General features: G+C 32.7%; 2 protein-coding genes across 2 annotated transcripts; both read left to right on the top strand.

Annotated features, from left to right (window-relative positions):
• Nucleotides 1-1,550: 1,550 nt before the first annotated feature.
• Nucleotides 1,551-3,184, top strand: LOC127263238 (fasciclin-like arabinogalactan protein 8). The gene is made up of 2 exons (XM_051292264.1): nt 1,551-2,947; nt 3,017-3,184. The coding sequence occupies exon 1, from the start codon at nt 1,656-1,658 to the stop codon at nt 2,928-2,930; it is 1,275 nt and encodes a 424-aa protein (XP_051148221.1). The 5' UTR covers nt 1,551-1,655; the 3' UTR covers nt 2,931-2,947; nt 3,017-3,184.
• Nucleotides 3,185-15,104: 11,920 nt separating this feature from the next.
• Nucleotides 15,105-20,952, top strand: LOC127260338 (uncharacterized). Its single transcript, XM_051288056.1, has 7 exons — nt 15,105-15,521; nt 16,067-16,524; nt 17,336-17,450; nt 17,958-18,635; nt 18,764-18,841; nt 19,575-19,673; nt 20,669-20,952. Exons 1-7 carry the CDS (start codon nt 15,153-15,155, stop codon nt 20,933-20,935), a joined length of 2,064 nt encoding a protein of 687 aa, XP_051144013.1. The 5' UTR covers nt 15,105-15,152; the 3' UTR covers nt 20,936-20,952.
• The last annotated feature ends 1,910 nt before the right edge of the window (nt 20,953-22,862 follow it).

Raw genomic sequence — 22,862 nt, 5'->3', positions numbered from 1 at the left:
CTACACGCACATTCTTTTAGTCTTGTGATGCAAAGGAGTCATCAAATATTTCCCATTGTTGTAAATGTTAAAAGTACGGGCATATGGAATTCAGTGTCTCTTTATCTATAGTATATTGTAAAATAATTACCGTCACTATCATTCAATATATTTTATTACACATTTGTTAACACTCCACATAATTTTTAGTATAATAAATTTATTTATTTTAAATATATTTAATAAATATAAATTAATTAATATTACTAAATTCTTATTATATGTAATATCTACTTTTTTTTTTTATCCTCTTCTCCATTAAATACATGTTTTTATTTATCTATATTTAAAATTTTATATTTTTTTATAAATTTAATTTATATTAATCATAAATTAATAAATATATATTTATTTATTTGTATTATATAAAATTTTATTCTTTGTGAAATAATATTCATATTACATATATTTTTTTAGATATATATTAATATATTTTAGTTTTTTTAATTACATATATTGATTTATTTTTAAATTTCAAAAACACCATTAATATAAAAAATTAATAAAATAATATTATAATTTACTAAAGCTTTTAAATACTGTGTCACTAACCAAATATGTTAATTGTTTTGAACAAATATAGTATATTTTATACATAACGACGATATTGGTATAATTTTAATTAAAAATTAAATATATGAACAATCTGAATAATTATAGATTGTTTAATTGAGTTCTTTACTATATATTTAAAATGCGATATTTTAAATAAAAATATATATTAAATATTATATTTTAAAAAATTAAAATATTAAACAAGCAACTTCATATTTGTATTTAATAATTGTGTTTTGTTTTTTAAGAAATCAACATATTTTATAATACGAATTAATATATTATACATATTTATTATTTTTATATTATTTATATAATTTTTTATATTTCACCTAAAATTTTTTTTCAAATTAAAATACAAAACAAATAAACTCAATTGTATTTTTTCATAATTCTCAAAAAAATACATTTTCAAAAAATATATATATTATATATACTTATTATTTTTATATTATTTATAAAATTCTCTATATTTTATATAAAAATACTATTTTTTGGGAATAATTTCATTAAACAAAATCTTAAAATTACATTAAAAATATATACACACCCTTGGAAGGGCTATAAAGTCATTTCACAAATCAGACTTCGCAAGTTGCAGCTGTGCCCCAAAAAATTAACTATCACATGCTCCCGTCCCAACCGTAACTGCCCTTTTTTAACATAACCACACTCTTAACCCTGGTTACTTTTAAACTAGAGTTAGCATGGCCATTGCCATTCATTACATTATTGTGCAGTTATGGGGACCAAACACTTTACTAAAAATCTACATAAAATAAAATTATTTTATAAATACCCCAAAAATAAATATAACTAATTTCTAAATAACGCCAATTCTTATTATTCTTATTATTATTACTTTTACATATATATATATATATATATATATTTTTTTCTATTCGGCGAACGTTAGGCGTGACCAGGGGAAACGTCTAGAATGCTGACGTGGCGCACACGAGAGTAGAGTGCCAGTGGTATAATTACAATACCGCCTTTGTCTATTGGAAATATCACTCTCTTCCTTTCACCTTTTGCACGGCAACGCCACGTTTTCCGCCATGGCCGCCTCCTCCATAACGCTCTGCCTCGCCGCCGTTGCGATTCTCGCCGTCGCCGTCGAAGGATTCAATATTACCGATCTTCTCTCCGCTCATCCTGAGTATAGCGAGTTCAATGACTTGCTCACGAAAACTAAGCTCGCCGACGATATCAACAGCCGCGAGCCGGTGACGGTTTGCGTCATTCCTAACGGAGGTCTGTCAGCGTACACCGGAAAATATCCTCTCAGTGTGGTGAAAAACATCCTCGCATTGCATGTGCTCCTCGACTACTTCGACGCGCCGAAGCTCCACAAAATCGCCGAAGGTTCGGTTCTCACAACCACGCTGTACCAGACGACGGGGAACGCCGGCGGTAACCTTGGATTCGTGAATATTACGGATTTGAAAGGCGGCAAGGTTGGATTCGGATCCGGCGTTCCTGGTTCGTCTCTCGACTCGACGTTCGCTAAGTCGGTGGTGCAAGTTCCGTACAATTTGTCCGTTATTGAGATCAGTAAGGCGATTGCTCCGAGCGCGGTTCTGACGGCACCGGCGCCGTCGGCGTCTAGCGTCAATATAACAGCCTTGCTGGAGAAGGCAGGGTGTAAAACCTTTGCTTCGCTGATTGTATCGACTGGTGTTTTGAAGATCTACCAGTCCGCATTGGACAAAGGCCTCACCATTTTCGCGCCGAACGACGAGGCGTTTAAGGCCACCGGCGCGCCGGATCTGAGCAAGCTCACCAGTGCCGAGGTGGATTCCGTCCTGCGGTACCACGCGCTCGCCAGTTACTCTCCGATCGGAACTTTGAAACAGAGTACTGGTAGAATCGAGACTCTCGCAACCAACGGCGCCGGGAAGTACGACCTCAGCGTGAAGACCGCCGGTGACTCCGTTTCTCTGGTCACCGGAGTCGGAACCTCGAGAGTTGCGTCGACCGTGCTCGACTCCACTCCGCTCTGCATTTTCACCGTCGACAATATGCTCCTCCCTGTCGAGCTCTTTGGCAAGGCTCCGGCGCCGGCGCCAGGTCCTGCACCGGAAACCTCGCCATCTCCGGCTCCTGTAGCGGAGGCTCCATCTCCTAAATCCGCCGCAGCTCCATCTCCTTTCCATTCTCCCCCGGCGCCGCCGTCGAAATCGCCGGCCGCTTCCCCGTCAGATGGTCCAACCGCAGATTCACAGAACAGCACCTCCAACAACGCCGGCGGCGCTCTGAAATCTCCAACCGTGATGAAAACGGTGGTCGCAGCAGCGTCGGTTACCGTGCTGGCCTCCGTGCTGTTGTCGTAACCGTCGTTTCGCCTCAGGTTTGCTGCACTTTTTTGTTTCCTTTTTATTTATATATTTTAAATTAATTTTGTCCTTTTCCGAGTCAGGTTTTCTCACCACAGAATCGCCGCCGTTCATCTCTTTTCTCTCTGATTTTATTTTAATTTATCTGCTGCGTTTCCGACATATTTCATTGATGAGAGACTGCGACAGATTGAATTCGAGTGATTATTGCTCTACCAGTCAGTATTTTATCATTTTGTCTTGAATTCTTCCTTGGTCATCTCTTCTATACATAAATTACATTACATGTTCATAATAATTATGTTGTCTCCATTAATTTAATCTCCAAGTCGCTAAACATACATTTGATTTTGGAAACCCTATTTTTGATTATTGATAATATGTGTGTATCTTTGGGTGTGTCGGTGGTTGTAATGATAACCGGCGGCACGTGGAGTCGGACAGACTCTTGTCGGGTGGGTCCAGTCCACAGTAGGTCAAATTCGAAAACAAAAGCTGGACATTGCCATTGGGAACAAATACATATCTCTCATCTTTATGCATAATATTTAATAATCGTGTCTGAAGAATTGGTGAGATTTATCGCATGTAGAGTTTGAACAACACGTATAGGGACTCTTCGTTTTTTTGTCTAAAATCCAATGCCACCTCACCGACACATCTTGATTCTTTACATTAGATGCATAATCAAATCACATTCATTAGTATGGAAATGTGAAGATTAATTTGATTATAAGAGCATCTGGCGCTGGGTTGGTGAAAATTAATTTGATTATGAGAGCATCCGAAGCCGCCTTCAAATTTATTTTAGCAACGCCAATGCTTTTTTTTTTTTTTTTTTTGAAATTATTTTATTTTATTTTTATTTTTAAATTTATTTTTTATTTTTCTAATTTTTTTAAAAAAATATTTTCAATTATAAATATAAAAAGTTATTTAAAATAATAAAAAAATTAAATACTTAGAATTATGATTGAAATAAAAATACTGAGAGTCAGGATTAGAGATGGCCTAAGCATCCACATTGGTGGATTTCTCTTTAAAAAAAAAATTAAAAATCAATTATTTTTAGTGCCAGGTGTAGCGGAGGTTGATTCTGCAGTAACTTCACTAGGCCATCTGCATCAATGAAACTCGGGTTTCTTTCATCTCTCTTCTTCTCCACGTCGCTGTAAAAATTTATATCATTTTATATCTGCATCAAAGAAATCTATTTACACAAATTTTAATTTTTTTTCTATATTATTTTTAAAATAATTTAAAAAATAATAATTTTATTTAATATACATATTTCTTAATATTTATTTAATAATTTAATTTATATGTTATAACAAATATTTATTAATATGATTATTATTATTATGTTCATATTTTAATTTTTTAAAATAATATTATTAATTGATTATATTTAATTAAAAATATTATTAAATAAAAATATGTCAATATTTATTATAATAAATTAATTATATTTAAATAAATAAAAATATATATTCAATATTAATTTTATTTTATAAAAAAATAAAAATTTATGTAATATAAAAAATATTAATATATATAATTTAAATAAACTATATAAAAAATTAATTAAAAAAATATTAAAATTTTTTTGCCACGTATCCCAATTTAATTGGGACACGTGGCAATATTAAATACAGCAACGCTGCTGAATTGCTGGGCAGAGCATTGGTGCTCTCTTCCCGGTGCTCTCTTCCCTCAATGACGTGGGGGTTTCTCGATGTGGATGCCCTTAAACACTTAAACAGTGACATAAGTGTATTTTTGCCATGTAGCAAAAAAAAAATATTTTTTTTAGTTATCTTTTATATATTATATAAATATTTATTAATAATTTTTATATTTTTATATTTTATAAAATTTTATTCTTTACAAAATGATACCAATATTAATATATTTTTTTAAATAAAATTTTAATTAATTTATTGTATTAATTTATTACACAATTTTTATATTTATCATTGCAATATCAAATCAATATAATTTATTTTATTTTTTAAAAAGACATAAATACAAAAAATTGTATCATAAAATTAAATTTTCACATCACATTAATAATAAATATTTGTTATTGTTTATAAATTAAATTATTAAATAAATAAATACTAACAAATATGTATATTAGATAAAAATTATTATTATTTAAATTATTTGAAAAATATATAATTTAATAATATGGAGAAAAGAGAAATTAAAATTTGTGTAAATGAGTTTATTTGATGAAGGTATAAAATGAAATGAATTTCTCCGATGACGTGGCAGAGAGAATATGACCGTGGAAGAGAAGAGAAAGATGGAAGAAGTCCATGTTATGTTTCATCGATGCGGATGACCTAATGTTTCAATTTCAATTTTGTTTGTCTATAATAAATACTATTTCCGTCGAGCTCTAAAAGGTTTTATTTGCGTATTTTTTTAATATTAATTATTATATTAAAATATAGTATAATTAAAAAAAATTACAAAAATATTTTATTATGTTTTATAATACTAACATAATGATATTTTTAAAAAAAAAAAATTATATTAGAGGCAAAGGGCGTATATAATTGTTGGATAATTTTATTATTATTTATTTATTTTAGTTTTGGGATTGAAAATGATGGGTATTTTATAATAGCATTAGTTGCGAATTTATGATTTCAAGGTCAGGATTAAAAATTCACTTGACAATACATATATTAAGGCATGGTTTATATACTGATTATTCCCACTTTATTTAAAGAAAGGCATTTTTAGGTTTTGGGCTTTTCATCAAATTAATTGGGCCATGCTGGAATGGACTGTCTAGCCCATTTTTACATGGCATTGAAATATTTTGAATATTTTTAAAGTAATTTAAATAAAATATAAAAAAAAAAAAAAAGTTTATTTTTTTGTTATGTAATTTTTAAGTTTATATTTAAATATTTTTATATATTTTCTTAAATTACTATATTTAATAATTATTTTTCTTATAAAAATATTAAAATTAAAATATACTCCCTCCATCCTATATCTATATATTCATTTACTTTTTGCATGGAGTTTTAGAAATATTAGTATTATATTGGGATAAAGTAGAAATAAAGGTAAAAAAACTAAATTAACCGTATTAATATTGTATGATATAAAGGTAATGAAATTTGTATAATATATTGTAAATTGGAAAGGTTATTTGTAATCTTAGGCGGATAATATAATTACTAAAAAAAATGAAATGAATACTTTGTTATAATACGGATCAAAATGAAAAAATGGATAAATTGTTAAGGAACGAGGGAGTATAATATATATATATTATAATCATACTCATAGTGTTCACTACTTTGAGCCATATTATTAACATTTTTTATATTTAACTTATCTTGAGGTTGTCTTAGTATTTTTTTTTTTTTAATTTAAAGTTTGTACAAAATATTCTCTCCTTCAAAATTGATGTTTGATTCTACAGACGTAAAATATTTTAAAATTTTTTTTTGAATAATATAAATAAATAAATAATTGATGAATCGTTTATTTTTATAATTTTTTGTAAAAATCACATAACAATTTGTCTTTAAAAAAATTAAAATAAAAATATAATCAATTATTCATTCATTTATTTATTTTATTAAATAAATTATTTAAAATTATTTATTTCTTTTATTTGTATAAAATTTACATTATTTGGTTCATATATACAATTAATATCACTTTTGAATGAAAAACTTTACAATTAATATCACTTTTGAATGAAAAATTTTACGTTAAAGAAATTTCACGCAATAAATTTTATGCATTTTTACTAAAATATATAAGTAAAACAATCTAGTGCTACAATCTAGTGCTAAATTTACGGATTTATAAAATATTTTATTATAAAATTATTGGTTTTATACTAAAATTAGTTATATTATTAATATAATATATTATTTTTTTCTTACACTGTTGGATGTTGCTGGAGTCCTAAATGCCTGTGTTTTGCATTAAAGGAATTGTTGGTTTACAGTTAATTATATTATCTTTATAAATACGAATATTCGTATAAATTATATTCAATTCAAATTGAATTTAAGCGGATTATATTCTCAATTTGAACCCTCTGATTTTTCTTGTGGATCGAGTTGTCTTTCAACTCGAATTTGAATGAGTCTAGAGGCTTTGAATAAATGCTTGATATTTGAGTTGGCTTCAGATGGTTTAAAATGAATTGATCTTTGTTCGAACTATTTCGAAGGATTTAGGCAAATTTGATCTTTGGTTTGAAGATTTTCTTTGGCATATTTGATTATTTGATCTTTGCAGAGTAGAATTTGGTGGTATGTAATGCTTTTAGCGACGTATCTTTTTTATTTTCGGATCGAAGAGGGATGGGTTTGAAGATTTGATGAAGAACGGGGCGGACACTTTGAAGCTTTGTGATGAACTTGAGTCTTTTCCTTGATTTTGACATCTTTTGCAGCAGATTTTGTGGCTTTGATTTTCCCAAAGGCTTAGACATATGACGAAAAATGTTAACTTCATCAAATTATCGACTAATATTGGATTATTTGTTAAAATCAATGACATTTCGACAAAAAAACACTTCGAATGACACAAAAACATTGCATTAAAAATCCAGAGACTTGTAATTGTTCAAGTCTTCGAATGAATTTCGGTGTGTTGAATGACTTCGCCATAACCTCTATGGGAGATGTAGCATTGGTTTTCTTTCCGGACGAGGCCACATGGCGCATTCCGATTGACTGACATGAAGAGTTTATGACATTTCTTTTCATTGTATGCTATTTTTCAGTTTTGAAGAGATTAGATTAAATTTTTTTATTCCCTCAAAAAAATTATATTATTTTTTTTTCCGAAAGATATTAATTACAATACTTTATTTATTGACGAGATTAATTTTGTTGCCAAATTTATTATGACTCTACATATGTACATAATATTTGTATGATATGTTCTATTATAAAGAGCAAAAATCAATTATAATCCCTTTAAAATCATTTTTTTTTCATTTTTGGTCTCATTCAAAAATATTTATCAAAACTAGTTTCACACTAAACAAAACATATCATTTTTAGTCCCAGCGTTCAAATTTTAACGGATTGTGCTGACATGGCAGTTACGGAAGCTGATTTGGCAGCTGAGTCGGACCGAACACGACCGTGTTCAATCTTACAGCTCAGCCACAACGCTGATCGATTCGAACACGGCCGTGTTGAACAAAAACACGTCCGTATTTGCCTCAACCGCAGAACACACCCGTTTGAGTGGGCGTGTTCCAACACGGTCGTGTTTGACCTCATTCACATAAAAAACCCTAGTCCCACATGTCCCGTAAGGGATGGCCTGGTGGTGTGGGGGTTGGACTTGTGACCGTGAAGTTATGGGTTCAAATCCCCGACGCCTTAGGTCACCTGCCACACATGGTTCACCTAGTGTGACTTGCTTGTCGGGCCTTGTTTACAGGGTATTAGGTTCGGCCGGAGATTTTACCCAGTGCGCACTTTCGGGTAGCGGCTGCAGGTTCCCACGTCATCAAAAAAACAAAAACCCAACAAACACAACCACACAGCCGACAACAACATTTTTGCTTCTAAATCCCCCAACATTACAACCCCACATTTTCAACATTCCAACCTCACAGTCCACCTATTATATTTTATTTCTTTGGAGTAAAGAGGTCAATTTTATTTCTTTATTTTTTTTTTATGATTTTAAAAAGGATAATATGTATAGCATGCATTTTTTTGTAATTAATGAATTATATTGTATGAAAAAAATGAATATTATAGAGATAAGTTTTATATAATGTACTTTTTTATTAATTAATGCATAAATTTTTGTATTTTATAACTAGTGTATTGAATATGTGTTATATTATAACTTGTATTGTAGGAGAAAATTCATTATCATAGAAATGAATTACGATAAGAAAAAGGTGTTGAAGAAATGAACGATGAAGATATAGATATAGATTGTAATGAAATTAGAGGAGAAGATAAGTGAAATGAAATGCTTAGTGAATCGGATTTTGAGGATTTTGATTATATAATGAAAGAACAAGATTTGGAAGATGATAGAATTGATCGGTCATTGTTTGAGAGCAATGTGGATATAGATAAGTTTAATGAAAATCAAAGGCTCATAATACACCAAAATTCTGAAGATGAGATGTCACTTGGTGATTCTCAAGAGAAAGATTTAACCAACTTTGTTGAGTCCGATGTTGATGAGATAGAGTCATATGCCATTTATGATCCAACATCAAAGTATGATCCCGCTTTTAGTTTTGGGATGATTTTTAGCTCGAATTTTTTTTAAAAAAAATGCAGTTCATAATCACGTTGTCAAGACAATGAGAAGTTTGAAATTTGTCAAAAATGATAAAAGAAGAGTTTATGTCCGATGTGCCGTTGAGAATTCCAATTGGAAAATAAACGCATTAAAGTTGAATGATCAAGCATCTTTTCAACTCAGAACATATAATTGCAACCATGATTGTATGTGTGACTTGAATGTAAAGAATGTTAAGTCGACGTGGATTGCAAAGAAATATGAGTCGTTGTTTCGATCAGATCCAAAATGACGTATAAAGGGATTTATGACAGACGTTACAGAAGACATTAGATGTAATATATCCCAACAATAAGCATACAGAGTTCGAAAATGGGCACTGAAAGCAATTGAAGGTGATGCCGAAGCGCAATATGGAAAATTGTGGGACTATGCCGAAGCTTTACGATAGTGTGATCCTGGGTCAACTGTTTTGATGCAGTTGAAAGGCAAATTTTTGAATGAACGACGCAGATTTAGTAAGTATTACATATGTTTGAAATCGTTTATGCATGGTTTTCAGTCCAGATGTCGACCAATCATCGGAGTTGATGGTTGTCACCTAAAAGGTCCTTGTCAAGATATTCTACTAACTGCTATTGGAATTGATCCCAACAATGAATTGTATCCCTTGGCATATGATGTTGTTGGGAGCGAGACCCACGAAGCTTGGAATGGTTTTTTACTATGTTAAGAGGTTATTTGAATATAGAGCACAATGGTTATACTTTTATATCCGGCAAACAAAAAGGTCTCATGCCGGCCATGGAAAAGATTTTCCCCAAATGTGAAATTTTTGTGTTCGGCATTTGTATGGAAACATGAAAGCAGCAGGATTTGAAGGTCTTGCATATAAAAGATTGATTTGGATGGCTGCTGATGCAAGTATTGTCTACGAGTGTGATGAGGTGATGAAAGAAATTCAAGAGTTTGATCCGAAATGCATTGATTGGCTTGCCGACAAGCCACCGTCCCAGTGGTCAAGATCACATTTTGCTACATTTTCTAAATGTGATATGATCCTGAATAATTTATGTGAGTTATTCAATAGCATAATATTATATGCAAGAGAAATGACGATATTGCCGATGTTGGAGTGAATTAGAAGATATTTATTAACACAACTTCAGAATCGAAGAGAGATGGCACATAGAAAATGGGGGGATATGCACTTTTGCTCGAAGATAGTAAGAATTATGAAGAAAAACATTCAGACGGCTTCTTCTTACGCACCCGCTAAAGTCGATGATTGGCGTTACGAGATTTATTGTTCGGATGAGAATCGATTCGTTATTGACATTCTACAAAAATCTTGCAGTTGTAGAAAATGGGAGTTATGTGGGATCCCGTGTCGCCATGCGATGAATGCTATATGTGGGCAACAATTAAATCTGGAGGACTTTGTTGACGAAATACTCAATGTTGAGACATTCAATAAAATATATTCGTATTCTATTGGTGCAATGGATGGTCAAAAAATGTGGCCAAAAACTGAATTACCTCCACCACTTCCTCCTAGTGTCAGACGAGCTGCTGAAAGGCTTAAGAAGGATAAGAGACGCGACCCCAACGAAGTAATGTAGAAAGGTCGATCACAAGAAAAAAAAGTCAGAGATAGTACTCTGCCAAGACAAAAAGTAAGAAGAACTTGCAAATATTGTGGGCTTTCTGGGCATACTTTCAAGGGTTATCAAAAGAGAAAAGCATGTTTGATGGAGTCAAATTTCATGGCGGACGGGATGCAACTTGCTGACGAGTTGTCACAGAGATATTTCCACTACACAAACTCAACAAGTTGAGACTCCTACACCACAAGCTTCCATCGTAAAGTTAACAGTACGTGTAACTTATGTTGTTTCTTAATATATTGGTACATATATTGACTTTTTATACAACATATTCTTACACTTTGTATGACATAGGTAAGAAAAAGAACACTTGGAGTGAGTGCAACAAATGAAGGTGGAAGATCAAGTGGGCTATGTTAAGATACTTTGTGATTTTGGGGCATGCTTACGTGGATTTGATTTGATTTGATTTTATGTTGTCTTATATTTATTGTGATGTTGGATTTGACTTATCTTACTGTAGACGGTTTGAATTACCTTGATGTAGATGAATTTAGATTATCTTGTTGAAGTAATTAATATCGTTATTTTAGTAGGTATTTTTTTTTGGATACCTTAATTTGATGAACATTTATACCAAAACTTTAAGAACGAACACAAGCGTGTTTACTAACACATAGGTGTGTATGTAAACATTTCGAATGTTCCAAAACATGGGTGTGTTGTATTATCACACGGCCGTGTGGGAATTACAATATGGGCAGGGTTTGTTTGAATTAACACGGCCGTGTTTGAGGTAGGTTAGGTTTTTTCAAAACCTGAATCGGTCGAACACGGGAGGCAAAAATCAAATTTGCCGTGTTCGAAATATCTTTAGACGACGGCGACGACGTAGGCGGCGGCGACGGACAACGGCGGCGGTAGGGTTTTGTTTTGCTATTTGGGAGATTTTTGAAAAAAAAAAAGAAGTTTTTTTCTAGTTGGTTTTTAAGGTTTTGTTAATTTTTTTGAACAATGTGAAATAATACTTTGTTCTTGAGGGATTTTGTTGAATTTTTTGAACAATGTGGTATAATACTTTGTTCTTGATGTTGCATTGTAATTTTTTACAACATTAAACTTCATTTTGTTGGATTTTTTATACAATGTGGTATAAAACTTTGTTCTTTAGGGATTTTTTGAAGAATGTGTTAAAGTAATTTGTTCTTCAGGGATTTTGTTGGATTTTTTGAACAATGTAGTATAATACTTTGTTCTTGAGGTTGTATTGAAATTTTTTGCTACATTCAACTTGATTTCGTGGGATTTAGTTTTTGTAAACTCTTATTTTTTAATTTTAAGGGATGTCACTTAAGGGGAAAAAACAACGAAGCGGCAAGAACGTTGCATGTTCATCAAGGGACAATACAAATTTGGATGATGTAGATGCTTAATAATTTGATTTTTCAAGAACAAAAGTATGTTGAACGGTATGAGCGTTTGAAGATTAAAACTTTTTTTACAAGTAAGCATATCGATAGCAAATTACTAGAGACTCTGGGCATAGAAGGGGAAGTAGAGGAGCTGATTTCGGTGGGCATTGTAACTTACAAGAGTTCGATGTTGGAATTCTTGACTACGTTGATGCACGACTCAATTAACTATCACTACGAAAAGCCAAAGAAGCTAACTTTTCGACTAAGAGGCAAGATACTTTCAATTTCACTGTCTGATTTTGCTGCAATCATGGGTTTGTATGATATGGAGTTCGTGGATTCACCGGATTTTAAGGACTTGCCCATTTCGATACTGAAAAATGCTCATCAATTCTGGTCGCAGATTAACACAGAGCAATTTCACAATCCTACCTTGTCGAAGGCATCGAGGCTCCGGTATGCACCTTTGCGAGTATATTCATTATATTTTGGCTCATACATTATCTGGTCGTAGAGAGAGTACGGGAGTAGTATATGGATGATCCTTTTACATCAAGTTGAGGATAAACGTTTTGGAGGAATTGCTATTGGGCGTTATGTCACTCGATTGGCAAAAGGTCTTGGACTATTTGATGATGTGACGGAGGAGCCTTGTTGTCTTATGATGCTGTGTGGTTTCACACCTTATAGTCTATGGGTATGGTTACGAAAATTAGACACAAGGAGGACGAGAGCGTTATATTTTGGTTGGTAGGGTTGCTGAGGAGATGAACCCGTATGATCCTGCACAGGGCGACGAGGTTGAGTGAGAGGCTGCATGCCCTCAGCCTTGTCGTAGGGTTCAACATAAGATCTCCAACTAGGAGTCATCCATCGCTAAGTTGCGTATTGAGATGAATCTCCGATTCGATCATATGGAGGAAAGGATACAGACATCGTTTGAAGGCCTTTACAAGCATTTTTTGTTTCCTTATCCGTCGGCCCAGCCTTCTTATGCACCAGCCCCAGCAGAGGACACTACGGCAGGACGGGAAAGTGAAGATTTGCACAACACGGATGTTGATGGATGGAGGAGATGACGACTCTGATTAAATACATATGTAGTTTGCGAATGTTTTGTTTGAATGTCTATTGTACTTTGATGGAGGGAGTATAATATATTATTAGGTTTTATTTCTATTTAATATATTGGTAATACTAAAAACATATTGGTCTGTTTACTTGTAGAGTTTCCACCCCGATTTTACTATTCCAACATTTTTTCTCTCCAAGAAATATCAAATCAAACACCTATTGATTATTTATTATATTACACAAAAATTTGATTTTATATTCAAAATATCACATCAATACATATTTCTATCACATTAAATAACTATTTTAATTTAAAATTTTACTATTCAAAACCAAAGCTTAAAATCAAAATCTTTCAAGTAAACCATCCTAATGATCAAGAGAAGCAAATGCGACAGGTATGCTAACGTTAGGGAATTCTATACCCTTTAACACGGCCATGTTTGACTAAACACGCCCGTGTTTAAAGCCATTTCGTTGGTGTTCTGACTTCAAACACGGGCGTGTTTGTATAGACACGGCCATGTTTGAACATGCCCACTGAAACAGGTGTATTCTACGGTTGAGGCAAACACGAGGTCAAAACACGGCCGTGTACATTTATATACACGGCCGTGTATACAAAAGTGAAGAACAACTGGTGTTTTGACTTCGAACACGGACGTGTTTGTATAAACACGGCCGTGTTGGAACACGACCACTGAAACGGGTGTGTTCTGCGGTTGAGGCAAACACGGGCTTGTTTTTGTTCAATACGGTCATGTTTGAATCGGTCAAGGCGGTGGCTTAGCTGTAAGATTGAACACGGCCATGTTTTATGTGACACAGCCGTGTTCGGTCCGACTCAGCTGCCAAATCAGCTTCCGTAATTGTCACGTCAACACAATCCGTTAAAATTTAAACGGTGGGACTAAAAATGATAAGTTTTGTTTAGCGTGGGATTAGTTTTGATAAATATTTTTTAATGAAACCAAAAATGAAAAAAATTGTTTTGAATTGGACTATAATTGATTTTTGCTTTATTATAAACATAATTTCAATTAATGATTGATATTTATTGTACAATAATTAATACTTATCCGTCTCAATTTAAAATGTTATTTTTTTTATTTGTCACAAAAGTATTTTTTTTTCCTATATCACTAAAAAGCATTTTATACACAAATACTAAAATACATCTATCTCTACCTAAATTACAAAAATACTGTTATTTTATTTGTTCTTTACAAGGGAAAAAATATCAAACTATTTTATATGTATTTATTAAATAATAAAATATAATTATTTTTAATATATAAAAAAATAAATGATCTCTTTAAAATGAGACGAAAAAATATAATTAAATATTACATATATGTTTTATTAAAATCGAATTTCCTCTGAAAATATTATGTTATCTCTGTACGTCTTATTTATTTATTTTTTTATATTTGAATATTAATTATTATAGAAACACGGCATTGCAAATCAACCAAATATATTTTTTTAGTATCTTATAATACTATTATAATGATATTTGTATAATTGTTATACAAATATAAAAATATTTTTAATCGAGATAGATAATACAATGAAGCAAAAAAAACAAATGAGACATTTTATAACCATCTTAATTTATTAATTTATAATCGAGACAAGTTGATTAGCAAATAAATTTAATTAAAAATAGATTTTAAGCCTAGTATTTTAAATATATACATATATTTGAATAAAATATTTTTAAATAAAGTATAAATATTTAATTTAATTTTTTTAAGTTAATATATATGAATAATGTCAAATATTTCAAATAGGAAAAAAAAAAAAGTGACGATAAGCATTAAGCAAAGCCGAATCATTCGAGCCTATTCTCTATGGCGAGCGAAGTTCCTCCCCCGGCCGCCGCTGCCACCGCCGTCGATAAGCCTTCAAAGCAGCATGACCGGAGGCTGAACAAGCAAGACGAGGCGAGGCGACCTCGTTCCATTTTCGAGGTTCCACGCGATTTTTTTGATTCGTGCCGCCTCTTCCACTCAGGCCTGTCTTCGCTTGTGGATTCCGACCTCTCGCCCAAGGACGATGTGGAGCAATCGAAATTGGAGGAGGAGATAGTCGAAGATAGCAGCAGCACCAGCGGCGATGCCAAGCTTATGCAGAGATGGTCTTGCAGCACTTGTAAGGCGGACTTCGATTCTCTCCAAGACCAGCGGCTGCACTTCAAGTCTGATCTCCACCGGTTCAATGTATGCATCATTTATCTTGTTTTGTCAGTTGAAAGCTTTCGATTTTATTGACTTGAACTGAGTTCCAGAGGGATTAAAACATATCGATATATGTTTGGTTTTTTATGGTATTTCAAGATGGTGATTTCCGCCCTATTTTGGAGCCGAATTAAGTTGTCTAATCGAAAACATGAATTTCTATTACGAGATAACTTGCTTTGTTGGATTAGGTTGATTGTCGCTTCTAAATCTGCGGTCGTTATTCTTTATTGGAGATTGATTGGATGATTTCTTGTTTATATGTTTTTGCAATCTTCAAGCGCTTTGGCAGTAAAACTTCTATTCCATTTTCAATCAAAGTTTTAGCTTTCAGAACTTTTTGACAATGTTTGACGCATGAATTTGGTGGAACTTTTTTTGTTTGTTATGTATTTAGCTTCTTTGGGATATAAGTCTAAATTAGAAATTAAGATTGTTCAAATTCAATAATTATTTGCGCCACCCCCAATCAAAGTTCAGTTGTTTTCATTTAAAGTTTTGATTTACTTGATTGCTTTCGGTTGCAGATAAAGCTAAGTGTTGCTGGAAAAAATATTATTAAAGAGGAAGACTTTGATGAAGAGAAGTCGGATATGTTATGTAGAGACAATGATGTATCTAGCATTTCTGGATCAGAAAATGAGGATGACAGGGAGGGTAGTCTCCACCCGCGACAAGAATCTGGTGGAATTTCGAAGAAAAAATTATTTATACAATTACAGAGTGGGGAGAGAGTTTCTGTTTGGAGAACTTTGATACTTGATGAATCCGAACACGTTTCCTTCGAAAATGATAAGTCAATTGTTATGGATAGGGCTGGAGATGTGTATTTAACGCCAAAAGAAGTGATTGAAAAACTGAAATATGTGCTTCATGAACCTAGAGATAATACCTACTTGAGAATTGTTTTACTTGCAAGAGGCGGACACTTTGCTGGGTGTGTCTTTGATGGTAATTCGCTTGTGGCTCACAAGACTTTTCACAGGTATGGCTATTTCAGAGGAGTTTTGTTGAAAGTGTGTGTTTACTTGTGTTTGCTTTTGTTTTAGTGTTTTGGGTTTTTGATGTCTTTTAGGTGAAATAATTTTTTACTATGATGTTTTGAATGAAAAATGGGTGTTAGATATGATTTTTTTTGAGAGAAAACGATAGATTTAATAGCACGGAAATAAGTTTGAAATACAGGTAAACAATCACATTTTGTCATCTTGTGATCATTGTTTTCTCTTATGTTGTTATGACTGATGCTCTTATAGTTTAATAGTTTTACTTTAAAGTCATTTTTCTTCATGATTGTCATTCTGATGAGCTTGTGATTCTGTTGTGCCTATTACAATAATTCAATTGAGGCCATCCGGACTTGCAAAAGTTGATGTTTTAGTGATCTGGAATAAATTTTCTAAGTGGGCATCAATTACAGTCAATTCTTGTAATTACTTGAAGCATATGGGTGTCTGGACATACACTGCTCATTGACTATATCTTACTTTTCTTCCAAAACATAAACACATACCCACACACAGTTAATTGATGAAAAGAAGTAAAAAGTTGTTTTTCTTTTTGGAAGTATGTGCTAAAACTGCCCCCAATTTCTTTGATTTGAGGTTACTACACATACACACAATGTAACTTGTTCAGCTTTTGTAAGTTTCACAATTTGTACATGGTCATTGACTTTTACGACAGCAAAACGTGTTAATTTTCTTTTCCCGTTTCTATATTAATGTGTTCTTAAATCATCACTCAGGTAAGCTTTGATAACTCACTGTCTTCTTCTCTTGATTCTTTATGTGTAGATACGTTGTTAGGGCAAAGGCAGGGAAAAAACAGTCATCTAAAGATGCAGGAGGCCGGGCTATTCATTCAGCTGGAGCTTCACTTCGTCGATATAATGAATTAGCTCTTAAAAAGGTTTGAGTTTCTTGATTATTCTCATGGTAATATTTGACATTATTTTCATGGAGTTTATTTCTTTGTTTTCAGATCTTTGCTTGCAAGTATTACAGAAGTTTTTACATGTATCTTGGATTGTTTTGGCTGTTTTGATCTTATTTGAATTATTTTGAAAGGAATCTAGGTGTTAGATGTGATATTTTAAATGGAAAATAGGTTTTGGATGTAATGTTTTTTAGTGGAAAAAAATATTTTATTATAGATTGTATAGTGTTAAAGTAGTGATGAAAACACAAGTGAGCACACCTTAATTTTTTCTTGAAATGTACTTAAGGTACTTGTACTCAAGATCACTAATTTTTGCATTTTCATAGACCTGATTTGATGATCTTCCATCTCTTAGGATTGTATAGCATATCCGTCTCTAATCAGGGATAGAATCTAAAATTCATTCTTTCTTGTACAGCTTTGTATCTGCATGATTTCATACTATCATTAATTTGTTCTGTTTTACTCAATGTGCAGGATGTTCAAGAGCTACTTATTTCTTGGAAGCCATATTTCACTGTTGCCTCCTGCGTGTTTTTATATGCTCCTTCAAATAACCGGCAACTTCTTTTTGATGGAGATAAACCTATTTTTATCTGCCAACATCGTGCAGTTAGAAATATCTCATTAACTGTTCGAAGACCTACCTTTAAGGAAGCTAGACGACTATATAACTTACTGACACAAATTTCCCCCGAGACAAGTGAAGAAATATCTCTGACTACTGATGAGAAGTTATTACCTTATGCAAATGTCAGAAATGACAGTAACCCTATGTCCAGTAAAGCAGAGTTGGGAGATACTCCGAAGGATCCAGAAATGGGGAAATTATGTTCTGTTGCGACCAAAATTGACAGTTTGTCCTTGTCCGATGATTCAAAGAAAGAAACTGATACTGTCGGCACATCAACACCTTTACATGATGCTGCAAAGTCTGGGAATGCTCAGAAAGTTTTGGAATTGCTCGAACAGGGTCTAGATCCTTGCATTAAGGATGAGAGGGGTCGAACACCGTATATGGTCACTAGTGAGAAGGAAGTGAGGAATACTTTCAGACGTTTCATGGCATCAAACCTTGAGAAATGGGATTGGCATGCTGCTAATGTACCTAGTGCACTGACGAAGGAGATGGAAGAGTCTCAGGCTGCTAAGCAGGTTGACGACATGTTTTAATAATTTGCTTACACCAATAATCCTCTTTGAACAAGCTACCTTTTTGTATGGTTGTGCAAAATGAACTAATTTCTACCTTCTCCGTGTTTGTTAAATACCGATTGTACCAGGCCGAGAAAGATGCGAAGAGGAAAGCAAGAGCAAAAGAGTTGAAGAAACTACGAAAAGCAAAAGAAAAGAAGGCTCAGGTTAATTTCAATTATGTTCTGCTGACTTAGGATGTGTTTGGTTGTTGGTTGGGATGTGGTTGCCATTATGTTCTTAATATTTTTCATCTCAAATGTTTTTCAAAATGAGACCATACTTATGATTTCTTATGTTTATTTTTATTTTTCTCTTAATCAAAATATACATTTACAAAAAAACTCCCTATATTTTGTAAAATTGATTTATGTTAATCATGTATAAATATATAACTTTTATTTATTTGTATTATATACAATTTTATTTTCTACGAAATAATAGTCATTAAATATATTTATTGAAGTACAATATAGTTTTTAAAATACTTCAATATATATTAATCATTAACCAAGCAATATCTCATTCCTAGAAGTAAAATCGAATTTCCAACCACAATCTTAAGTCACAAATGGACTCTTAAGATTGTTTTGCAAGGTTTTTGACACAGCCTGCTGCAAAATCATGGTCGAAATGGTTGGTTCATTTGATACATACCCATCTCTAAACTTGATCTTACTTACTGCTCACAAGTCACAACTGAGTCCAGGTTAATGTGTTTCTTCCTAGTGTAATTGGCTTTACATGTTGCATTATTCCCCACAGATTTCTTTAGGTAATTGAAGATTGCTGAATGGGATTTTTTTTAAGTTCTGTTGTTTCAGAAAATTTTCTTTCCGAAACTCATGTGGTGATGCCTTTTCATTTCTTTTTGGCTTTACCATAAACTTTACAAAACAGGCAGAAGCTGCTCAAGCCCAGAATCACTCATCCGCGTCAGGTGCATCTAATCATAAAGGGAGTTCTCTATCAAGCAGTTCCATGACAATGTCCAGAGAGGTACTACTGTTTAGTATTTTACATTTTACTATTCGATTATGGTCGCATTGTTCATAAACAATACAAGAACATTGGTTGGATTTACGAGCCGTATGATTGTCATTTTATGCATTTTCTTGTCTAGAAGCTACTAGCTTTTTGGATACCTCATGTACCTTTACTCCCTTAAGTTGTGGTGCAATCATCCCTACATGTCGCATATATTACAAGTTGGTTTTTGTTTCTTTTGTTACGTCACAATGAAATTTCTTATGATCGAAATTTCACGTGGGGCCACTTGAATTTTACTAACTACATTTCAAATCATTGTGTATACCTATAGGGCAAGGTTTTTTTTTTTTAAGTAAAATAGTTGTTGAAAGTAATACTCTCTCCGTCCCACTCCAAAGGGGTTTTTGGAGTCCACAAAGGATTTTATAGTAGATTAAGAAATAATAATAGTTTATTGGTTAGTGGAAATTTGTAAGAGTTTTTGACATTTTTATCTTTTGACTTTATGTATAAAGTAATTGTATATGTAGTAATGGTATATTTGTAATTTATATAAAAGTTAAGGGTATTTTAGTATTAGTATATGATTACTTTTACTAAAATAGAAAATGATACTTTGAAGTGGGACATGCAAAAATGTGGTAAAAAAGGTACTTTGAGTTGGAACGGATGGAGTATTTTATATGAAAAATGACCCATGGGATCCGCCGTCCCAAAAATGAACTCTATTCCCCTATCCTCACACACATAATGTGTATATATACACACACGTTATGTGTGTGGGGATAGGGGACAGGGGATAGGATGTGTTAATGGGACGGAGGATCCGATCAGAAAAAATGAATATATGTTTTTAGAAGAAAACTGAAAGATTGATTTGGTATATTTCTGCATTGAAAATTTTTAAAAATTTTATAACTAAGGGAACAAAAAAGGCAGAGGTGACTTCATCCCACTCTTTATTTGCATCTCTGCATGCTTTAGCCTACTCTTGTTATTTCCAGGAGGAGCGGAAAAGAATGATCGATGCTGAACGGGAAAAAAGAGCTGCTGCTGCTGAGCGACGAATAGCAGCAGCACAAAAAGCTCGAGAATCTGAATCAGGGACTTCTAATAATGCAGAGGCTAAGAACACAACTGGTACCGATATTCTATGCTCGTGCTGCAGTGCATCCCTCGCCGGTAAGGTACCGTTTCATCGATACCATTATAAATACTGCAGCTCTACTTGCATGCATGTGCACAAAGATATCCTTGAGTTGAGTGATTAATTTCCATTTTGTGACCATCCATATGATTTTATTTTATTTTATTTAAATTTTTTTTAACCCTATTCTGCTCTTTACATTGTGGTTTTATCCAAAGTATTTTTTGATTCTGGTATTTAATTAAATTAGTAGGACATAGATGTCACATAGACATACATAGTGTGTTTGATTTGTTTTTGTGTTTGTTTGGTGAGATAAAATGAATTTTATTTTTAATAGGGAGCTGTAGAAATTTCATAATAGAGAAATTGATAGAAATCTTAAAACAAACGGAGCTTATAGTTCTTGCTGTTCTCTGTTTGTGTGTAATTCTTTTTCTTTATTTAAGTTACCTATGAAGGCATCAGGAAAATTTGTGCAGTTATACTAGTGCTGCTAAATTAGTTCAAACGAAAAGGTAAAAGAAAAAAATGAATAAAAATTATTTAAATTGTATTGTTTAAAAAAATCATTTATAAGTACTATATTTATATACAAGCCTTCAGAAAATTTTGGTAATTATTTGTTATTGGCTTTTTTTTTTTTTTTTTAATATCATATCAAATATATTTAGTGCCTCGTAAAGTGCTGAATGTTAAATTACTTTTAAAAAAATTAGGATTTGCTCTTTCTATTATTTTTCTCACATATTTTTCCAAAATAATTAATATACTACGTACATTTATTATTTTTATATTTCATACACAAATTCTTATATTTCATATATATATATATATGTATATTTATTTTTTTTCAACAATTTTGCAAAACAAACACATCTTTTGTTGTGTTCTTTTATGGGTTTTACTCAATTTTTATTATTCAGATTGTATTTTTTTTTTTCAAAAATATCAAATCCAACAATGATTTGTCTTTTTTTATTATATTATAAATTTATTTTACATTCAAAATATCATATATATATATATCACATATTAAACAATTATTCAAATTCAATTTTTTACTAGAGCAAAAATCAATTATAATCCCATTCAAAACTATTTTTTTTTTTCATTTTTGGTCTCATTCAAAAATAATTATCAAAACTAGTCCCACACTAAACAAAATTTATCATTTTTAGTCTCACTATTCAAACTTCAACGAACTATGCTGACGTGGCCGTTACGGAAGATGATTTGGCAGCTGACTTGGACTGAACATGGCCGTGTTCAATCTTACATCTCAGTTACCGCCCTGACCGATTCGAACACGGCCGTATTGAACAAAGACACGCCCGTGTTTGCCTCGACCGCATAACACACCCGTTTCAAAGGGCGTGTTACAACACGGCCGTGGTCGTGCAAACACGCCCGTGCTTGAAGTCAGAACACCTGTTCTGCACTTTTTCACACACGGCTGTGTATATATATATGTACACGGCTGTGTTTGACCTTGTATTTGCCTAACACACCCGTTTCAGGAGGCGTGTTTAAACACGGCCGTGGTTGTACAAACACGCCCGTGTTCAAAGTCACAACACCAACGAAATCGTTTTAAACACGGGCGTGTTTAGTCGAACACGGCTATGTTCGAGGGTACAAATCAACCGTGTTGAAGGGTACAGATTTCTCTCGTGCATATGCTTATCTTGATCATTATATGTTTTTAGTATTACCAATATATTAAATAAAATTAAAACCTAATAATATATTATATTTAATTAAAAAGTCAGTTTACAGACATCGAAACAAAACATTCGAAAACTACATAATATCTATCTAATCAGAGTCGTCATGTTCTTCATCCATGTTGTGCATATCTTTATCGTCCCGTCCTGCCGTAGTGTCCTCTGCTGGGGTTGGTGCATAAGAAGGCTGAGCTGACGGATAAGGAAGCGAGAAATGCTCGTAAAAGCCTGCAAACAATGTCCGTATCGTCTCCTCCACATGATCGAATCGGCAATTCATCTCAATACCCAACTCAGCGACGGATGACTCATCGTTGGAGACCC

Source organism: Andrographis paniculata, unplaced genomic scaffold (assembly GCF_009805555.1).
Source record: "Andrographis paniculata isolate CXL003 unplaced genomic scaffold, ASM980555v1 Contig15END, whole genome shotgun sequence".
Taxonomy (NCBI): Eukaryota; Viridiplantae; Streptophyta; class Magnoliopsida; order Lamiales; family Acanthaceae; genus Andrographis; species Andrographis paniculata.
This window is presented reverse-complemented; position numbering and strand designations above follow the sequence as displayed.